This window comes from Acomys russatus, chromosome 5 (assembly GCF_903995435.1).
Source record: "Acomys russatus chromosome 5, mAcoRus1.1, whole genome shotgun sequence".
In the NCBI taxonomy this organism is placed as follows: Eukaryota; Metazoa; Chordata; class Mammalia; order Rodentia; family Muridae; genus Acomys; species Acomys russatus.
In genome coordinates this window covers 21153536-21175272 of record NC_067141.1, presented here as the reverse complement: position 1 = coordinate 21175272, position 21737 = coordinate 21153536, and the positions used below count along the sequence as shown (strand labels likewise).

Genomic DNA, 21737 nt, shown 5'->3' with positions numbered 1-21737 from the left:
TCTTCTGTGTCCTTCAAGCCCTGTCCCAATGTCAGTGGTTCTTGCCTTTGAAGACTCCTGTTTATAATGAGTATTCTCCAACCCTCTTTGCTGACATGATTTATCCTATAGTGACGGAACCTCTCTATGTATATACGCCTATACATGCAGGAGTGGTTGTGCAGCGCAGCCTATGTCACCAAATTGAGTGGGAGAGCAGATGGGGCTCCTGTTTTATTGTGGTGCTCACCTTGGCTCAGCTTTAAATCCTGGCTCTGGGGGCTATGTAGATGGCTTGGTGAGTCAGCGGGCTTGATGCCATTCTTGGCAACCTGAGTTTGACCCTTAGAACTCACACGATGGAGGAAGAGAACCGACTCCTGCAAGGAGCGTCTCTGGGGGGCTTGGCCTGGACACCTGTTTTGAGACAGACCCCTCCCCCCCAGGTGCCCCCCCCAAGTAAATTCTGGCACAGAACTGGATCTTTTAAAGACTCTCCTGCTTAGCTTCTTACTCTTTACATTGTCCTTTGTGGGGGTTACAAATGGCCCCCTGGCCTCCCTTTGCGGTTCCAGTTTGCAGTTATTTCTCTTGCCCATCTTAGCCCCTCAGCAGCATTGGCTGGCTGACACCACTCTGCGGGCTAGCCTGGGATAAGCATGTGAGGGTCTCCGTGCTGCCTGCCTCTGCTTACTCCTCCTGTCTTAATTGTAGCAACCTCACACCCTAAACACTTGTCCCCTGTCCTCCCCCACTCCTGCGATCTTGTCCTCTTCTCTATCTCCTCCGATACCATTCAAGGCTGTCCTCTAGGTCACGGGCAGTGCTGGCAGGAGTAGTCCCGTCACATTCCATTTTATACACCATCTGACCATCCAGTCTCGCTCCCTCCAATCCCTCAGCTTTGAACTTGTTTGGGATCACACATCCTGGCTCACATCATGTCCGGATACAACTTGTATTTGTTGTATCACCATTACCATCACTCCTTGACCTATGCCCTCCACCTCTGGCGCTGTCTTGTGCTGGTTGGTTTTTGTCAACTTGACACCAACCTAGACATCTCTGGGAGGAAGACATCGCAACTGAAGAGTCGCCACTAGCCGACTGGCCTGTGGGAAAGCCTGCAGGGTGGCATTTTCTTGATTAGTGATTGATGGGGGAAGTCTCAGCCCTCTGTGGGCGGGGCCACCTTATCAAGTGGTCCTGGGCCTTTTAGGAGAGTAGGCTGAACAAGCCTGGAGGAGCAAGCCAGGAGGTAGCTTTTGTCCACGGCTGCTGCTTCAGTTCCTGCCCCCACTTGCCTCAATGACGGACTGTGATGTGGAGATGGAGGCCAAAGAGGCATTCCTCTTGTCTTGTAGCGTGCTGTTCTCTGGGCCCACGAGCCATTACCATCATGATCGGAAGCAGTTATGACTATTCACGAATGATCCTCAAGGTTGGTCCTGTTGACCTTTTCTCAAAGAAGGAAGGGGTGAGGGTCCTCAAACTCTCACCTGAGATCTCAGCTACTCCCTCCCGTGCTTCTTTGCCAGCTGTATGTAACTCTGTCCTAATTACATATGGTCTTGTGGTGTTAAAATATGTTGAGAGTGGACGGTTCACCAAAGGGGGGACTCCATCTATTCAGCTCCGAGGAAGTCAGGATCCATGCTGGGTGATGCCTTGCTGGCCAAAGAGCTGTTTGAGCCACTCACACTCCTGTAAGAAACTCTCACCCAGGTAAGTAGGCCCAGCAAACTCACTGGTTTGTCAAGTTGAACTTGGGTGGAATTGTACTTTGGTCTGTCATCGGTTACATGCGTAGGTGTAGGAAAAGTTCCTGTAACAAGTCTTAACAGAACCTCGTTAGTAACCGGCTCGTCTAAAATTGCACTGGCGGTTGTTTACAGCTAGTATTTGTATTGTCATATCTGCTCATCTCCCGTGTAACGAGTTGCTTTCTGTGGCAAGTGCCATTATGGTACTCTTATTTTTTTTTAATATTTTATTAATTTATTCATATTACATCTCAATTGTTAGCCCATCCCTTGTATCCTCCCATTCCTCCCTCCCTCCCGCTTCCCCCTACTCCCCTCCCCTATATCTGTGACTGAGGGGGGACCACCCCCTCCCCGTATATACTCATAAGGTATTGATTCTCTTCTTGGTGACCTGTTATCCTTCCTCTGAGTGCCACCACCCTTCGCCGATAACCCTAGTTGCCGATGCCCTACCTCATTACGACCCACTTGTTCCTGTGACCATCCAAGTCCCCCTTTGAGAACCAAAGCCAATTTTTTTAACCTTCCCACCCCCCAAATCTGTTAGTGATCATTCCCCTCATCATTTGCCAAGAGCCTCTCCAATCACCTGTGCATCTAAAATATCTGTTTTAGAACCTGCACACATACTGCAGGAAAGACTCTCAAACAGTATTCTCCCCAACACAACCACACCCTGCTTGCAGATAGCAGATGTTTCCCCAATTAACCCTATAGAGTCAAATCTAAATTTCCCTGGCTTCTTTCAAAAACTCTGGCACTCCTGGTAAGTATTCCTGCAAACCAACAGCCTAGGCTTTCCTGCCTACTGCCAAGGATGGGGCCTCTCCCCCTTTCCCTGGCCTTGGGACTCCTCTTTCCAATCACCAGGACCATGAACCTAGAAGTTTCAAATGTCCATCAAGATAAATGTTTTCCCCTAAACTCCTTAACTCTACCCCTGCCCTAGTCTATCTGTCCTGACAGTTTCGAATCAACTATGGACAGCTCCAGAAACTCCAGCCCCAGGCCCAGCTGGCTCCTCTGAACCTATATACTGGCCCAGCCTCCCAGACTACATTTTCCTATGGTACAACAATTGAAACAGCCTGCTCTTCCTGGCCTTGACCAGCAACCCAGATTCCTTGGGTCCCCTAACAAGGATGCACCAATGTCAGCAGGAAGCAGCCAGACACAAGGAGCCCCACTTACCCAACACTCTGAACCAATAACAAAATAAAACGGTGAGAGAGAATGAAGGGACTCTAGGCATAGCAAAGAGCACAGCTCTGGCAGCCTTGCCCTTCTCTGTTCCCGCTGTCTTGCTACAAACCATTGGATTACATTCCTAAAGCCAGTCACCAGGGTGTATCCCTTTATTTGGCCACTTCCCCCTCCTGAGGCTGACCACCCGGTGCAGCTGTCAAAGGATTGGCAGTCCAGTAATCAAAAGCCCCCTTTGGTTCATCTAATTAACATGCCCAGTGAAAATTAAGCACCTCATCCTAACAGGAGGTTTCCTCTTTGACTTTTGTAAATTGCCATTTTCCCACGGGTCATGTCTGTCTCCTCTCTGTTCAGAGGCAGTCCTTTGGGTGCAAATACCACTTTCTCATCTCCCTTGTCCGTTTCCCTTTCCCCCTCACCCTCTTATCCCCTGCCTTTTCTCCCTCTGGTGTAAATAAATCTCCTTTGTGCTGAGAACTTGGTCTTGGGGAGTCCTGAGCTGGTAAGGTGCCTACAGCCACTATCCTATGCAGGCCACAGCTGAGTTTGTCCCTTTGCCCCTTTCCCCTGTGTGAGCCTCGCGAGTGAGTGCATATAAAGATGTTGGTACTGGTCTGGCAAATGGTTAACATTTACTTTATTTATTTACATCAAAGTGCTGGACTTATTCCTCTCTCCCTGGCCCTACAAGGAGTAGAAGTTAAAGCTTAGTGGGCCACAGCATATCTGACACAGTGCCCAGACCCAGAGGGACCTCTTCCCTTCCTGACATTACCCTGTCTTTACAGGGCTACCACTTTTTTTTGTAAAGCATAATCTTAAGATTTTATTTTTCTTTTGAGAGCAGAGCAAAGAAATCAGAAAAAGATTTCTTAAGAGTGGGGAAGAAGAGCCTTAGAGATAAGAGACTTTGAGAGTGTCTGTGGTGCTGAGAATTTGGAAATCAGGGGAGAGGTGAGTGGGTCCCCATGGCCAGGCTGAGAGCCACTTTGAGGAATCAAACTCTAGCTAAACTTTGGAATCAAATTCACAAATGATCCGCATATACCTCAGGAGTGGTTAGATCATACCCTGTTTCAGAGCAGCCATTGGTGTGAGTGTGTGAGTGTGTGTGTGTGGGGGGGGGGGGTGTGTGTGCATACTTAGAAGACATTTAAGCAGTGTGGGAGAGAGACCAGACAGAATGAAACGGGCTTGGATTGAGGAAAAAGGAATAAAGAAATGAGAGCTTTTTTCATGTTCCCCCGATTGCTTGGGTAGTATATCCAGGCCAGATTTGATAAATTTAGAAGCTACATGTATCAGGAAGTCACAAGGTGTCCTGTCACTTGGTCAGACACGGACCAGTGCTAGAAACATAAGCAGATAGAGTTACACAGTACCAGGATTTCAAGAAGCCAAGAGGGTGAGGGGGAACCCCCCCCAAAAAAAACCAAACAAACCAAACCCAAAACTAACAACAACAACAACAAAACATGCTGGAAGAATCCTCATCCAGGGAAGCAGCCAGACCCAGAGAAGCCTTTTTATATTTATATTTATTTTTTATTTTTTGTTTTTTCTAGACAGGTTTTCTCTGTGTAGCCTTGGTTGTCCTGGACTTGCTTTGTAGACTAGGCTGGCCTCCTGCCTCTGCCTTCTGAGTGCTGGGATTAAAGGCCTGCACCACCACCACCACCACTACCGAGAAGCCTTTAACTCTTCCACTGCTGGTGCTGGGCGAGCACCCAGTCATCAGTGGGCTAGAGCAAATCTGTTGTGGGGTGGGTGTCAGGGCTACTACATTTTGCACATCTGAGGTAACCGCTGTTGGCCTTTGGGATTCCACTGAATAATGTGGGGTTCCAGTCATTGGGAATGTCTATGATGGGACAGATGGTGGGCTATGGCGTGGCAGGACTCATGAATATATTGTCACCTTTCTAGGGAGTCCTGGCCCTCCCTCTCCAGATGACATTTCTTCTGTACCAAGGAGAGCAAGTTACTTTTTCTTTTTTTTTTTTTTTTTTTTTAGATTTCATCAGCAGTAAAGGTTCGCCTGCATTTCTCCTCTGGTGTCTGTCTGTGGAAAACTTCCTGCAGTGCTCTTTGAAGGACCTCACTGGTGGCCTGCTTCCCATCTGTGACCTCACTGGTGGCCTGCTTCCCCAAGCCCACCTCTGCCTCCCACCTGTGACCTCACTGGTGGCCTGCTTCCCCAAGCCCACCTCTGCCTCCTACCTGTGACCACACTGGCCTCTTCTCAGAGGTCTCCTTGATCACCTGCTGAGATGTTGGTGGTGTCAGTTTGACAGAATTTAGAATGACCAGAGATTAGGGTCTGTGGAGGGGCCAGCTTATGTTAATCAATGTGGAAAGACACAGGAATTGTGGGAGGGACCATTCCCTGCAGGAGAGCCTCAACTGTATAAAAGAAAAAGCAGCCAAGAACCAGCTCCTCTTATTTTTTTTCCTTTTGGTTTTCAAGACAGGGCTTCTCTGTACAGGCTTGGCTGTCCTGAACACTGTAGCAATGTAGACCAGGCTGGCCTTGAACTCAGAGTTCTGCCCACCTTTGTCTCCCAAACATTGGGATAAAAGAATTAAAGGTGTGCGCCACAGACTGCCTGGCATTGTTCTCTTCTTCTTGATGGTAGCCACAATGTGACCCTCGGCCTTCCTTCACTGTGACTTCCCCACCATGCAGAACCGTATCTTGAACTGAGCCGGAATCAAACCCTTTCTCAGATTGCTTTTGTCTGAGCATTTTTATCATAACAACAGGAAAAGAATCCAAGAGACTTGGAGCAGTGGCAGGGCTAGCAAAGCCGATTGTCCCTGTCCCAATGATAGGCTCAGATCTGCAGGTGCTGGGACTCACTTTATTGACACTGAAGTCACAGCTCCCTGCTAGAAAACTCCAAGGCAGCTAGGATCTCTTCAGCAAGCAGCAACCTCGTGTCCCTTGTGAGGACAAAGCCCATGCTGGTGACCTGTGTGGGTGGCTGAGTCCGGGAGAGGGGACAGGCGGACAGATGGCTTTCTTCAGGTAATGTCACTCTAACTAACTCCCCCGGTAGGTGGTGTAGGACCATGGGCTCAGCAGCAGAGGCACGTGGAACTTCTGGGTCTCCTTTGCAATAGTGAAAACAACCTATGAGAGGCAGAGAAGGCACGTGAGGACACTGAAGATCGCGAGTCCTTCCTGCAACAGGCCCTGCGCCTTGCAGACGGCAGGAGGTCAGGTCTGATGGTGGCAGCCTGGAAGTGGGAGACACTGGGGTAAAGTCTGAGGTCACGGTGGTATGAATGGTGTCTCCAGTAGGAGATGCAGAGGTCTTGGTTGCCAGTTGGTGAGCTTTGGGGAAAGGATTTGATCTCAAGGGCCCTGATCTGACCTACGTAACCAACTGGTGATTCTCTTGTGATAAACTGGATTCATCACGTGATGACATCATTGGTAGGTCCTGGAACTTGGAGGTGGGGCCCACTGGAGGAAGGTCCCTGGGTAGCATGGTAGTGTTCTAGAGAGCTGTGTCTTTCCCTGTGCTACTTTCTGCTGCTTGTCCACCATGAGGGGACAGCCCTCCTCTTCCACACGCTCTACTGCAATTGTGAATATATGGAGCCAAGCGATCATGGGCTGAAATAAGGAGCCCAAGTAAATAGTTAGCTCGTAAGGTGTCAGTGATGGGGAAGCAACTAACACATCCAGTTGAGAAGCTGTCTACAAAGGAAGATGAGACACTCTCAGTCTGGCCTCTCCCTCTCAGCCACCTGATCCAGGGGCGGCTCAGTGTGTCATCAGGAAGTATAAAGTTGCCTCAGGTCCTTGGACACCTTCTGAGAGCACAAAGGATGTGAGTTCACTTGCTACCACAGTGGCAGAAGTAGGGCCAGTCTGTCCCTGGCCTGGATGCAGGACCTGGTTGAGGCCAAAAGTGAGTCAGGGCCCAGCTGTTCTACCCACCCATGGTCCTCACCTCTACATATGGGTAAAAGCTCTCTTGACCCCGCTCTTTCCAGTAGCGCTCTGTGTCGAAGGACAGCTTATAGGTGCCTGGCTTTATCTGGCCTGGTGTCAGGAGCCCAGGACAGCGACCGTCCGGGTTCGTGTAGCTGTGGAGAGACAAAGTGGAGAGAAGAGCTGAGAAATCCCTTTCCCTAGCTCTCCTGATCTGATGCCATCCCGCAGTCTCACATAGGAGTGCAGGTTTGGGGGCAGTCCCTAAGGACATCGCCACCACAGTGACTATTTAGGAAGTCACAAAGCAGAGTAGCGTGGGATCAAACCTCTCCAGCTGCTGTGAAGGACTGAACCAAGAGGGGACAAGACACAGCTTCTTCCTACAGGCAGGCCAGAAGGGAGGAGGAGATGGGTCAGCCTGCCTTCCTTAAATAGAACCCGCTCACTCTCAAGACCACTCTACCAGCTTTGTCTGGCTAGCCCTGAACTGGCCAGATCTCCGCCCCCAACAGAGCATGTAGGAGGGTCAAGGCCACCAGGGCCTGAGCCTGGCTCACTGAGGTTGAAAGGCCAGTACTGACTGGATCAGAGTGGAGCCTTAGCTTTTTTACCTCATCTCTGTTATCTTAGTCTCCCTCTGCAAAAGACGTTAATTACAGCCTAGCTCACAGCTATTGAGGACAGGGAAAAGAAATAAAGCGCCTTCAGTCTGGTACAAGGTGACTGAGGCCTTTGTTTTCTATCAGCCCCCTCTAGTTGGCTCATCTCCCAGCAGGCCCATTGGGCTGAGTCTGACAGGCCAGGACCTAACCAAGCTGTCTCAGACATTCCATAGCATTGTCCCAGGTAGGCAGACCTGGTGAAAAAGCTATTGTCACCATGCCTGCTATCTCAGATGAGGAAAACAAGGCTCAGGCATTAATAGGGCAGCGGTTGGTCAGTGCTGCCTTCCAGCTCCCAGTGCCCACACCAGACTCACTCCCACTCACTGTTGCTCTGGTCTCAGTGCTCCACCTCAATACCACTGCCTAAGATCTTCTTCCCCAAGCTGGGAAGGACACTGTGTGGCTGGAGCTGGTACTCACCGATCCCAGCCCCGAAACTGCCTCCTACCTTGTCCTCAGCTCCATCCACTGCTGGGCAGGGGCCTCCAGGCGAGATAAACGGAGACAGAGGCCTTGGGCAGGGAGCCCCGAGGCAGTGTCTAGTACGTGTGTGGTCAGTGGACTGCTCTCAGTCGCCATGTCACCAGCCTGAGTAGAGAGAGTCAGTGTGATCACTTTGGGGCCTGTATGTACAGGTCCAACTGGCTCTTTGATTTAGTTGTGAGGAGAGCAAACAAAGACCTTGACGGCCCAGAGGCAGGCTCAGTCGCTGAGCTGCAGAGTGAGGTGCCAAGTGCTAAACAAAGCTGACCTGTGCCCTCCATTGCCCCTGCCTGGGCACCACCCCCTCTCCCTGGTATGAGCCCGTCGGTTTCAGCTGGTCAGTGGCCTTAGTTTTCTTTTCCAGGACCCAGCTTTCCTGCGTGCCTGGCTCCTGGGTGTCTTAGGAACAACCTCGCCCCTAAACTCCCACACCTGCCTCCCTCCCTGTCTCCTTACGGGAATTCCAAGGGAACAAGCCAGCTCCTCACCTGCGGCCATCCCAGGTGTCTCTGGAGCGTCATCAGCCGTGGGGCGGTCCTGGAAGTCATGTCCTGCCCTGGAGCTCAGGTCTGTGCAACACCCACAGGCAGTCAGTCAGCCTCCACAAGATCCTCTGGTCAGCCCGAGGCCCCGCCCTAACTCCTGGGGCCACCTATTTGAACTCGCCTGGGGAAGCCGCCTTTCTGTCCACCCAGCTAGCCCTGGCAGCCTGTTCCGTTTGGGGGCCTGAGGGTTGGTGACTTAAGGGAAAAGAATGGGGAGGCGTGGGAGGGCCTATTGGCGATTGGGGAAGGAGGGTGGGTGGCTGAGGGAGGGCTGGTCCTGGAAGAGGCGGGGCCAGTGGGGCCTAATGCTTAGGCGGCTGGGGCGAGGAGGACAAAATAGTTGAGGGGGGAGGGCGGGAGTTAAAGCCCAGAGGACACTAGTTCAATTCCAGGAACCCATGTAAAGGTGAAAGTCGAGAACTGACGCCACAAAGTTGTCATTTGACGTCCGCACAAGTGCTGTGGCACCCCCTCCCCCGTCCCAATTACACAAACAATAATAAATTAATTTTTGAAAAAATCGAGGTGTTAGTTGGCTCAGGTCTCCAGCCTCCCGAAGAGGGCTAGCAAGGTTCCTGGTCTTGGCTACTGATAGCTTATGTGTCCGGTTCTTTAGTTTCTTCATGGGTACCGTGGGGCAGTACGCACTCCCAAATATGGTTGAGGTGCCAAGCAAAGCTCTCCGGTACCTCAAGGCCTTCCCTCTGCCTATTCTACCTGTTGGTGCAGATGGGTGGGAAGGCAAGGCCTCTGGAGGTGGCAGCTATCTGAACCCTGTGACTTCACAGCCCAGCCCAGCCCCCCCGTCCCCCCCCCCCCCCCCCCCCCCCCGTGTTAGTGTTGTAACAGTATAGAGAGCACATTCTGAAGGTATCATGAGATCTATCAAAAACCAAGGGTGGGCTGGTGAAGATAACGCAGCAGGTAGAGGCTCTTCCGGCCTGATGACTGTGGTGTGAAGCTAGGAGCCTACAAGGTGGCAGGAAACAACTGACCCTCCAGAGTTACCATCCTCTCCTCCCAGAGAAAGAAGCGGGAGGCCATCCTTGGAACATCCCCTAGGAGAATGCAGAGGAAGGAGTTGGAAGCGGTGGCAATGCCCAAGGCGAGCCTTTGTGGATGAGGACACTTATTTTTCCTCCTTACCTTTTGTGATTTATTTATCTTTTTATTATTTTATGTGTGTGGGTGTTTTGCCCGCACGCAATGTCTATGTGCCACATGTTTACAGTGTAGGCCGAGGCCAGAGGAGGGTGAGTGATCCTCTGGAAGTAGAGTTACCGGCCAATGTTATGGGCCATGTGTGTTATGTTGGTGTGTAGGCAATTCAACTGGCCTGCCCTCAGGGGCCTTTAGGCTCGTGACAGCATCCTATGTCACCACCCGTGCCATGTGCTCTCGAGATAAGAATCTGCCTGCCACCTCTCTCTCTTCCACTCTTCCTTCACACTGTCTCTTCCTCTCCCTGTCTATCCCTCCCTCCCCCTGTCTCTCTCCCTCCCCTTGGCTCTCCCACTGTCTATCTCCGCCCCCACTGTCTATCCCCTGCCCACCCGCCCTTCATACAGTAAACCTCTTTGTACCGGATCCGTTGCGTGGCTTCTCATTCTATACATGTCACAGTGATGTGGGCGCTGGAACCCAAACCCGGGTCCCAAGCCCGGGTCCCAAGCCCGGGTCCTCTGGAAGAGCAGCCGGTGCTCTTACCTCCTGAGTCATCTCTCTGGCTCCTATTGGCACTTTTCAACGTGGACTCAGATCACTTATTGTGACGTCTCCAATGTAAACAAACTGACAAGCAGCAGTCAACTGTTTTTGACATTTCTCTTTAAACCTTCCCCCAAAGAGGCCTGATGCTGTTTGCTTGGAGGAAGAACCAGGCGGTGTAGGATGGAGGTGTCAACCGGCTGTCAGAATACTGCAGCTGTGCCCTTTTAAAGAACCAGCCAGGCTCACCACACGGAGACCTCCCAAGACTTCCCCAAAGAAGGCTCTACATAGCAGGGCTCTCTGGTACCTTTAGGAAAAATTGAAAAAGAGTCCTCTTCTTACGTTTATTACTTGCTTATTATTCTGTGTATCACAGTCCTGTACATGCTAAGCAAAGGCCCTACCACCGAGTTTTATTCACAACCCGGAGGCCTCACTTGTAAGGGATTAGTTACCAAAATTTGTCATTATAAACTCTTGTCCTATCTTTAGATTCAAACAAAGCATAATAGAATGTGAAACATTTTGAAAAGTTTGAAAAATATTTCAAATACAAAGACATGTAAGATATCTAGTTATATAGCATTTTGTCAGATACAGTTCTTATAAATGGAAAGAGACACTTAGATTGGCAATTCTTCTCCCACAACTATGGTATAATTGACAAAGGCCGGGGAAGCAGCCCAGCTTTGCCTAACAGGAGCAAGGCCCTGGAAAGCCCAAACCACAAACAAAAAGTAAAATACGCATATCTGGAACTTTCCTATATTTTCCAAATTGAAACCACCAAATGGAAGCTTGTTATTAGGGAGAAACCAGAGCCAATACTGCAATGAGAACTAGAACTCCCATCACTTTGCAATTGTCTGTCCATCCATCTTTGCAACGATCAGTATTAGTTTTCTATTACTGCAGAACACGTTTCCACATACTTTGCTATAAAACCGTCTACGCAGATCTCCGTTTCAGGCTGGCAGGAGCTTCCAGCTTGGCCAGATCTCTACTTCAGGGTCTCACAAAGACACATCCGCATACTGAAGCTTCCAGGGAAGGTCTGCTTCCAAGTTGGCTCAGCTGTTGCAGGAATCTCTCTGGATAAGCACTCCAACAAGCAATGAGAATGGAACCGAAGGGACGAAGGGTCGAAGCCCGCACAGCTCCTGAAAGGCTTCCATGCTGGGCCTAGTCTATAGTCTCGATGTATACTATACAACCACAAGGTGGGGCAGGCAAGCAAGCCAGATTTTACCGAGGCCTATGCTGCAGTCAGCAGGTTGCTCAGGGCAAAGACACATCGTTCCAGCAATTTCTCCAGGGCGTTCTGTTCCAGGTAGCAAGTGAGGTCGTGCTTGGCAAATAGGTAGTATAAATAATGCTTTAAGGAAGTCACTAGATAGATCAAGAAACAGAATCTAGTAATTGGTCTTGTCGACCGTATTCTATTTCCTAGTCTGTTTGGCAGGATTCATTTCCTTGTGGTTGTCAGAGGGAGGCCTCTAATTTCTGGTTGACTCATGGCTGGAGATTGTCCTTGGCTCCTGCCTGTGGCTCCCTCCACAGGCTGTTGATGACATCGTTGCTTGAGTCTCCTGGCAGGGAAATCTGGCTTCAGTGGGATGTGTCAGAACACATCTTATATAACACCACCAGAGAAGCAACACCACGCCATCTGTGCTGTGTTCTGTTGGTTAGAAGCGCACCCACTCTCAAAGGAAAGATTACGCAAGGGTTTGCTTCATCAGAGTCATCACACTATATATTCATACCCTTCCCAGCCACACCTCTCTTTCACAACCCATCCCTTTCGCTAGTTATGACAGTAAGTGAATTATTAATACTTGAAAATTGCCAACGTCAGGTTAGAGAGCTGTAGGTTACCACCAACACCGAGGTATGCAAACCACTACTGTACCCTTAGACTTAACCGTGCCTGCAGGCCCTGTGCTTGTTGCTTAAGTCTCGGTGAGCTCTTAGGTCCCTTGCTTAATCAATTCAAGGGCCGCCTTCTGGTCTCTTCTGTCTTCTCTGGCTCTTACAGTCTTTCTTTCTCTTCCACTGTGGGATTCTCTGAGCTCAGCGGGGAGGGCTTGGATGGAGGCCTCTGACTTAGACTCTCTCTACACATAATGTCTGGTCTCTGTATGTGTTCCCATCTGCTGCCAGAAGAAGCCTCTCTGGCAATGACTGAATAAGGTACTGGCCTATGTGTATAGAAGAGTATCACTAGGAAATCATTTTATTGATTTTCATTTTGACCAGTAGTGTCTGATTTTACCCTAGTTATCTGGGCTGTCTTGTCTCTGGTTCTTGGTTACCGAAGCAGAGTTGGTGTGAGTTCCTTCTCGGGGAGAGGCCTTAGGTCAAACCAGACATTGATTGGCTACTCCCACAGGTTCTGTGCTACCATTACCCTAGCATATTTTTCAGGAAGGACAGATTGCAAGTCAAAGGTTTTGTAGCTGGGTTGGTGTCCATGTTTCTCTCTCAGTAGCCTGCATAGTGCCTTACAATACCAGAGACTAGGACATAGAGGTGAAGGCTCCATGTAGGTACCAGCGTGACTTCTCCATGTTCGTGAGTTGTATGGGTGTTGCTCTCAGCAATGGAGCCCTGCTGTCAGTTTGCAGAGCCCCAAACTTTGTCTTAGCAACAGCCTGGGTTGTTTGGGGATTTTCATTGGACCCCCCCTTCCCACTTTTAGCCAACAACTCAATTGAATGTAGCCTAGTCCTGCCGCTGGAAGTCTTGCCTGGCTATACGAGATGGCCAGTTGAGACTCTGTAGCCGCTATAACTAGGAGTTCTTCTTATAATCACATCCATAGGTTTCAGGAAGTTTCCACTGCACTAGGCTTTCTCCCTCCTCTCCAACCGTCCAGCTGTTTCTCCCCACATTCTCTTTACCTCATCTCGCTGACACCTGATTTTTCCATTCCTATTCCCACTTGTCCCAGTCTGCCCATAAAATCTATTTGCCCCTCTCAGGGAGATCCTTGCATCCCCCTTAGAGCATCGCCTCTTTACCTATCCTCTCTGTCAAGTAGGTTGGTTATTATTTACTTAATGGCTTATTTCCACTTATAAGTGAATACATACCATACCCACATTTATCTTTCAGTGTCTGGGTTACCTTACTCAGGATGATTTTCTTTTTCTTCTAGTTTCATCCACTTGGCTGCAAATTTCATGATATCATTGTTTTTTAAAGATTTATTTATTTATTACATATACAATATTCTGCCTGCATGTATGCCTGCAGGCCAGAAGAGGGCACCAGATCCCATCAAGATGGTTGTAAGCCACCATGTGGTTGCTGAGAACTGAACTCAGGACCCTTGGAAGACCACACAGTGCTCTCAACCTCTGAGCCATCTCTCCAGCCCCATTGTGATTTTTTTTTTTTTTAATAGCCTAACAGCTGAGTAATGCTTCATTATGTAAATGTACCACATTTTGTTGATTCATCTTTCTGTTGAGGGACATGTAGGTTGTTTTCAGTTTCTGGCTATTATGAATAAAGCCACAGTGAACAGAGTTGACCAAGTGTTTTGTGGTAGGATGGAACATCCTTTGGGTATATGCTCAAGAGTGGTATAGCTGGTCTTGGGTTGATAGATTTCCCTTTTTTCTGAGGAACCACCTTATTGATTTCCAGAGTGGCTGTACAAGTTTGCATTCCCACCAGCCATGGAGGAGTTCTTCTCTTGCTCCACATCCTTGCCAGCATAGCTGTCACTTGTGTTTTTGATCTTACCCATTCTGACAGGTTTAAGATGGCATCTCACAGTATTTTTGATTTGCATTTCCCTGAGGGCTAAGTATGTTGAACATTTCCTTACATGTTTCTCACCATTTGAGATTCCTCTATTGAGACTTCTCTGTTTATATCTGTACCCCATTTTTGAATTGGATTATTTGATTTTTTTGAAGATTTATGTATTTATTTATTATGTACACAGTGCTCTGCCTGCACGTACCCCTGAAGGCCAGAAGAGGGTGTCAGATTCCATTATAGATGGTTGTGTGCCACCATGTGGTTGCTGGGAATTGAACTTGGGACCCCTGGAAGAGGAGTCAGTGCTCTTAACCTCTGACACCTCTCCAGCCCTGGATTATTTGATATTTTTGATATCTAGTTTCTTGAGTTAAAATATATTTTTAGATATTAGCCCTCTAGCACATGTAGAATTGATAAAAATCTTTTCCTGTTCTGTAGGCTGTCGTGTTGTCTAATTGAAGTTGTCCTTTTGCTTACAGAAGTTTTCAGTTTCAGGAGTTCTCTTTTATTAATTGTCAGTCTTAGTGCATGAGGTATTGGTGTTTTGTTCAGAAAGTTGTCTCCTGTGCCCATGCATTGAAGGCCATTCCCAAGGAGTCTTCCCAAGAAGGCTCAGTGTATCTAGTTTTGTGTGGAGGTCTTTGATCCACTTGGACTTGAGTTTTGTGTAGGGTGGTAAATATAGATCTATTTGCATTCTTCTATATGCCAACATCCAGTTAGACCAGCACCATTTATTGAACATGCTGTATTTTTTCCAATATGCATTTTTAGCTTCTTTATAAAAATTCAAGTGTACATAAGTGTACAATTATTTATTTCCTATATTTTCATATATGTTGATGAACTTGGGTTAGAATTTTCCTTCTAGAAGCTTCTTTAGGGCTGGATTTGTAGATAGATATTGTTTAAATTTGGCTTTATCATGGATTATCTTATTTTCTCCATCTATGGTGATTGAAAGTTTTGCTAGGTATAATAGTCTGAGCTGGTATCTATGGCCTCTTACAGTTGGCAGTACATCTGTCCAACTGTCCATCTGTTCTGGTGTTTAGAGTCTCCATTGAGAAGTCAGGTGTATTTTAATAGGTCTGCCTTTATATGTTATTTGTTTTTTTCTCTTGCAACTTTTAATATTTTTTCTTTGTTTTGTATGTTTAGTATTTCGATTATTATGTGGTAAGGGGACTTTCGTTTATGGTACAATCTATTTGGTGTTCTGTATGATTCTTGTACCTTTGTAGACATTGCATTTTTTTAGGTTAGGAAAATTTTCTGCCACGGTTTTGTTGAAAACATTTTCTGGGTCTTTGATCTAAGTTCCCATTCCTTTCTCTATACATATTATTCTTAGGTTTAATCTTTTTATAGTTTCCCTGATTTCCTGAATGCTTTATGTTAGGACTTTTTTAGATTTAATATTTTCTTTGACCAATGTATCCATTTCTTCTATCATGTCTTCCATTACTGAGATTCTCTTTTCCATTTCTTGTATTCTGTTAGTGAAGCTTGCTTCTGTAATTCCTGTTCAAGTTTCTAAATTTTTTATTTCCAGAACTCTTTGAGTTTTCCTTATTGATTATACTTTTAATTTCAAATCTTGAACAGTTTTATTTTCTTACACTGTTTGTGTTGTCCTGGCTTTCTTTAAGGAATTTATAAATTTCCTCTTTAGGGACCTAGATCATGTTCATAAAGGCGGTTTTTTTCCTCTTGTGCTTCAGCTATGCTACAATATTTAGGGCCTGCTGAGGCAGGACAGCTGGGCCTTGTAGAGAGATATTGCCCTGGTTGTTGCTGATTGTGTTCCTACACTGGTGTCTTGGCATCTTGATTTGGGATGGTTAAAGGCCTAGGTGCTGATTTCTGGATTTGTCTTTGTTGGATGAGGTTTTCCTTCTTGGTTTCTAGTTCCTCTCTGGATTTTCAGAGAGTGTGATTGCTGTGTTGCTGTTTTCCTGGCCTGTTCAGATGGTGTGTTCACAGGGAGTACTTGCTGATGTTGGAGGCTGGGTTATTGGGAAAAGTTTGGGGAAGGATGGGCCTAAAGAGGAAAGAAAAACCATAGCAGGTTTCCATTAACAGAGCTGTGGATAAGCCTGGGAGGATCTGATCTAAGAGACAGTAGGAGAGATGTGGGTCTTCTTTCTGCCTACTTGTTACCCTTCCCTTTGTTAAGTTGCTGTGGTAAAGTATTTTGTTGGGTCAATAAGGAAAGTAATTAATACACAATATTATTTATATCAGGATAAGAAGTTAAACCTAGAAATCAAGGGACTCAAAACTAGCAAATAAGAGAAGGAGGAAGAGGAGGAGGAGGAGGTCTGATTAAAATACAGGTATGCTGGTGGTGGCATTACAGTCAGTTTTTAGTGCCATTTGGGTGTTAGGAACCAAACCCCAGTCTTCTGCAAGAGCAAACAAGTGCTCCTAACAACTAAGCCAACTCTCCAGTCCTGTCTTTAAAATTTTTAAATAAGTAATTTGCTTCAATACTTATTTGTGTGAGCACACATGTCTGCTAGAGTTAGAGGATAACTTACAGGTGTTGGTTCTTTCTACCACGTCAGTCCCAGGGATTGGGTTTAAGTCATTTGCTCGGTGGCAGGCGTCCTTATTCTGGCCTGTATCACACGTCAGGCGATAGCCTTATCTCAGTTAACCTGGAGTTCACTGGTCGGGGCCTTCAAGCCCTCAGAATCTTAATTATCTATCCCTCCCAGTGCTCGAATTACACAAGTTGTGCTGCTATGCCTAGCTTGTTTTTATTTAATTAAAAAAATTTTTTTTTGGAGACAGGGTCTGTGTAATTCTGGTTGTCCTAGAACTCACTATGTAAATGAGGTTGGCCTTGAACTCACAGAGATCCACTTGCCTTCGCTTCCCTAGTTCTGGGATTAAAGGTATGAACCACCATACCCAGGCTGTGGCCAGATTTTGGTGATGGGGGTCTGAATTTGTGTCCTCATGCTTGAATAGCATCTGCTTTCCCCAGTGAGCCACCGTCTCAGTCTGCACGGTAAAGTTTCAAAAATTAATTTATGTGCATGGGTGTTTTGTCTGCGTGCATATCTGCATATTACATGCACGCCGTGTGGAGGTCAGAAGAGGGTGTCGGATCTCTTGGGACTGTAATACACATAGTTATCAGCTGCCATTTGGTTGCCTTCTGACATCTGTTCAGCCATCTCGCCTGGCCCTTGGCAACATTTTTATTCAAATATAAAACATTATTTAACAGATAATTCTTGCTGAATGCAAATATTATACATGTAAGGAGTGTGGGGCATCCTTGTCCAAAATATTACACCTCAGAAAATAGTAAGAATGTTTTACATTGGAGAAAAAAATTCTTTACAAATGTAATCACCTCTCTATGTAATGTAATGTAATGTAATGTATGTATGAGAGGACAACTGGGGGGCAGTCAGCTCTCCTTCCTCCATGTGGATCCAAGGATCAAACTTAAGTCATCAAGCTTGGTAGCAGATGTCTGTACCAGCTAGCCATCTCATACCAGCTCACTAATATAGAGTATAATTATTGGAAAGAAATCTAATATAGAAAGGATGTGTGACAGTCTCTAGTTTGTTTGAATTGTATTATTATTATTATTATTATTATTATTATTATTATTATTATTATTATTATTATTATTTTGAGACAGGGTTTCTCTGTGTAGCTCTGGCTGACCTGGAACTTACTCTGTAGACCAGGTTGGCCTCTAATTCATAGAGATCTGCCTGCCTCTGCCTCCCAAGTGCTGGGATTGAAGGTGTGGGTCACCATCCACCAGCAAAAAGATACATTTCTCTTTTTTTTCTTTTAAATTTGTTCTCAAGATACACTTCTTATAAATTCAAACGTAACTTCCTCTTCATGGAAACAAGAACCCATAACTTGCATATAAATTAATGTATCTTGTTTGACTAGTTCTGCAGAGCTTTTTGCCCCAGTTTATTTCCAGGATTTTACAATAACTTATTTATATTATGTGTGTATGTGTGTGAGGGAGTGGGATGGGGTTGGCAAAATAGTGCATTGTGTGACTTCATTGCTCTGGCACAGACATTAAATTGGTAGAGGTCTAGGGAGTATGCTAATAGCATCCTGCTGCGTAAGCAGAATATCTCGAATAATCATTTTCTCATTTTCATTAAAGTTTAAAATTATTGCTGAAAAGTTAATTATGGGATAGTATAGGGGTATATAAACTAGATTTCTGAGTCTTTAGTGATTATAAAATTTTAACCTATAATGTTTTTATGTGTCACAGTTTTTTTATAAACAAATTTTGGATTTGAGTTACATCGAAATATGTAATTATTACAATATAATGGTCAACTTTAGGATTAAGAGAACCATAGAATGAATAATAACATGTGTGTGTCTTGAGTGAAAGTGTTTTGTGTTTACCTTTCTTGATATGGTAATTAGTGACATGAAAGACAATCCAAATTACTTCCTATGGTGATTCCAGTTCTGCATTTGTGTGTTTTCCTCATAGCCTTCTGTAGTCTGAGGAAAAGAATGGAGATCTCCTTGTCTCCCTGAAGCATGTGTGGGATAACTGGGTGTAGCTGACAGGCTTAACCCTAGCTTTCCTAAGACCTTATATTCCACAATAAAGAAAATATCCTCTCCATTTTTCATATATGCCATTTTAATTCTTGTAAGGAAGTCCTTATCTTTAGTCCTATGGGCAGTGAAGAAATCATTTTCCATTTGCAACAGCCCAGTCTAACACTTTGCTCTTTCCTTTCCTTTTTTTGTTTTTTGTTTTGTTTTTGCTTTTGTTTTTGAGGCAATGTTTCTCTTTTGTAATAGCCATGGCTGTCCTGGACTTGCTTTGTAGACCAGGCTGGCCCGGAACTCACAGAAATCTCCCTGCCTCTGCCTTCCAAGTGCTGGGATTAAAGGTGTGTGCCACCATGCCCAGCTCACTCTGCTCCTTTCTAAAGGGGTTAGAGTTTGTTCTAGTAACAGCATGATTTGTATGCCTGATTTAATTGCTAAAAGGATTGGACACACTGCCCTTAGTTCTCAGTGTGGTTTCCCAGCTCTCAGTTCTGTGAGGGTATAGAAGGCAGGGCCTGTGGGCTCCATCTGTCTCCTGATACTTAAGATAAAACCAGTCCTGGGAGTGTGTGGGAAGCAACAGCAGAAGGACATTTTGTTTCTCTTTGGGACAAGGGAGTAGGAGCAGTTATGCAGGACACTGGGGGCCTTGGACATTCCAGAGATTGAGATAGCACTTTGGGGACTTTTTGGGGGGCCTATTGCTTATTGGTGGGCCTATAAGCCCAACGTTCTCTAGGGAGAACTTTTCTTCTAATTTCTTTTCCCCTTTCACACTACAGCTCTAGCTATAGACTTTGAGTCCATCCTGTATTTTCTGGTGAGTTGTAGGTGATCTTGCAGAAAAAAAAAAAAAAAAAAAAGAGTTGGACATAGGGAATTTCAAGCAACTTTCCCTACTTACAGAATAAGTAATTGGAGGGTGGTATAGCTCAGAGTCTCCCCTGGCTTGGGTGTGTCAGTGCATGCCTTTAATCCTAGCACTTGGGATATAGAAGTAGATGGATGTCTGTGAGTTTTAGGCCAGCTAGACTACATAGTTCCAGAACAGCTAGGGCTATGTAGAGAGACCTTGTCTCAAACCACCACCATCACCACCACCACCACCATCACCACCACCACTACCACCAACTACCACCACCTCTGAGGCTATTTTTGTTATCCCCCAAATGATATTGAGGCCCTGCATGTGTTGAAAAAGATTTTCTTCCTAAGCTTTTGGAGATGTAACCTGCAAGCCAGTAGTCCTAAGGAATCTTGGTGGCATCTGTCCCCATTTGTACAGTGTAACCAGGGGCTGGGAGAAACTAGTGGAGGTCATCCAATCTTGAGTCAACACAGAGAAGGAGAACGTTTGTGTGATCCAACAGAACAACTCTAGGATCCAATCCCAGTATGGGACTCATTTGCTTACCCACACCTGTTGTTCTGGTCCCCACCAGTTTCTCTTATTTCTCAAGCAGCTCTGGTTTCTCCATTCCAGGAAGTACATGAATTTCCTTCTAACCTTACATGTAAATGGAAAGATCAAGGCGAGAAGCACCTCCAGCCTCTAGAACTCTTTCTTTCCAGACAATACAATGATTTAAGGTCCTGCTGTTTGGAATGATGCAAACTTTAGAGCAGAGTACAGCCCCAGGGCATCTCAAACAGTGGTCTGGAGAAATGACTGGCTAGTAAGAAGATGCTGGACCAGCTGGCCAGATGTGCATTCTGGAGTCTCTTGGTCGGCCAGTGAAGGTGTCTAATGTTCAAGGTGGAACAGGGAGGAGAAAGCCCCGTAGCTCTGGATCTCTCTATTCATCTGCCTACCTTTTCGAGGTCACAGAAAGGACAAAGGGAAGATGGGTAATATAAAGGCTTAAGGAGAAAGCAAAGGGTGTGGGTTGTTTTTAACTGGTAATGGCTGCCAAATAGCTTTGAAGGAAATTGTCCGTTTTTATTGGCGACAATAGAGATAGTCATTCATTTTTCCCAAGAGAATTTGTTGTCAAACAGCATCATAGAGACCCTCTTTGCTTACCAGTGAGTCTGTATAAGCCTTACACTGGCATTGCTGAAGATCGCCTTATGTGGTAGGAAGGTGGTCTTAAGATCAGCCTCCTTTAAGTCCAGTGAGGGACTCTCAAGTTAAAAAAACCCACCTTTTTATTGATTCTTTGTGATTGGGGGCACATCATGCACCCCAATCCCACCCATCTCCTTGTTCCTGTTTCTGTTCTCCATCCTTGCAGCCTCTCCCACAAAGAAAGCAACAAGACGAAACAACATCTGGCCGAGGAAGCTGCAGTGTGTCATGGTGTGTCCCACAGTATACCCTTTTGTCCAAACAGTCATATGGTTTGAGGTCTCTGGCTTCTGCTACACCATCAATATTGGGTCCTCACGAGGACTCCTTTAGGATATCCTGTTGTTGTCGCCCTGTGTCATGGGCATCCTGCAGCTTTGGATCTGCAAGACCAGCCTCTTCACGCACTCCACAGGTGGGCTAGACATTGCTGCCAGGGATGGACTCTATTTCTTTAATTTTAGGTTGGCCCAACCAAACAAAGAAAAGGAAGTTGATAGGCCCACAGCTTTGAGTAAATGTGCCCAGGTTCAGCCTTGAGCTTACCTGACAAGCCTGGGCAGTACAGTCAACAGGAAAGAGGATGGGAGAACAGTGATGGGAGAACGAGCCTGCCAGGCCTTTGTCTCAGATCAAGAGGAAAACGGAAGCATGCCATCATTTTCCATCCTCTTTCCTTATCTGCCTACCAATCGGGGACCTAACTTCTAGTGCTCCAGTTTTAGGATTAGGGTTACAGTTAGGATTGGAGGGTTAGGGGTTAGGTTTAGGGTTACTCAGGCTTAGCCTTGAAGGTTATGAGGGTCAGGGCTAGAGATATGGTTAGGGCTAAGGTACTAGGCATAAAGGATTAGGGTTATGGGGTTCAGCATAGTGGTAGAATTACTTTTCTATTGCTAATGCAAGACACCATGACAAAGGCACCTCACAGAAGAGTGTACTGTGGGTTATAGCAGTAGAGGGTGAGTCTGTGACACCATGGCGGGAAGCATGGCTGCAGGCCAGTATGCTGCT

At 46.4% G+C, this 21737-nt stretch overlaps 1 protein-coding gene across 2 annotated transcripts; it reads right to left on the bottom strand.

The window, feature by feature from the left end:
* Positions 1–5773: 5773 nt before the first annotated feature.
* Positions 5774–8623, bottom strand: LOC127189063 (5-hydroxyisourate hydrolase). Of its 2 annotated transcripts, none has more exons than XM_051145577.1 (4): positions 8534–8623; positions 8011–8150; positions 6914–7049; positions 5774–6084 (listed from the first exon to the last, which is right to left on the bottom strand). In XM_051145577.1, the coding sequence occupies exons 1-4, from the start codon at positions 8591–8593 to the stop codon at positions 5995–5997; spliced, it is 426 nt and encodes a 141-aa protein (XP_051001534.1). In that variant the 5' UTR covers positions 8594–8623; the 3' UTR covers positions 5774–5994. The 2 variants fall into 2 exon arrangements, with proteins under 2 accessions (XP_051001534.1, XP_051001535.1); XM_051145578.1 differs by having other exon boundaries at positions 5775–6084; positions 8502–8623.
* Between the last annotated feature and the right edge of the window lie 13114 nt (positions 8624–21737).

What these genes read in the sequence shown, in the direction of transcription:
- LOC127189063 (XM_051145577.1), bottom strand. Translation starts at nt 8,593, where the DNA reads ATGACTTCCAGGACCGCCCCACGGCTGATGACGCTCCAGAGACACCTG. An exon ending in GACACCTGGGATGGCCGCAG is followed by an intron (nt 8,151 to 8,533) that starts GTGAGGAGCTGG and finishes CTCTCTACTCAG; the next exon opens with GCTGGTGACATGGCGACTGA. An exon ending in GCTTTTACCCATATGTAGAG is followed by an intron (nt 6,085 to 6,913) that starts GTGAGGACCATG and finishes TGCCTCTCATAG; the next exon opens with GTTGTTTTCACTATTGCAAA.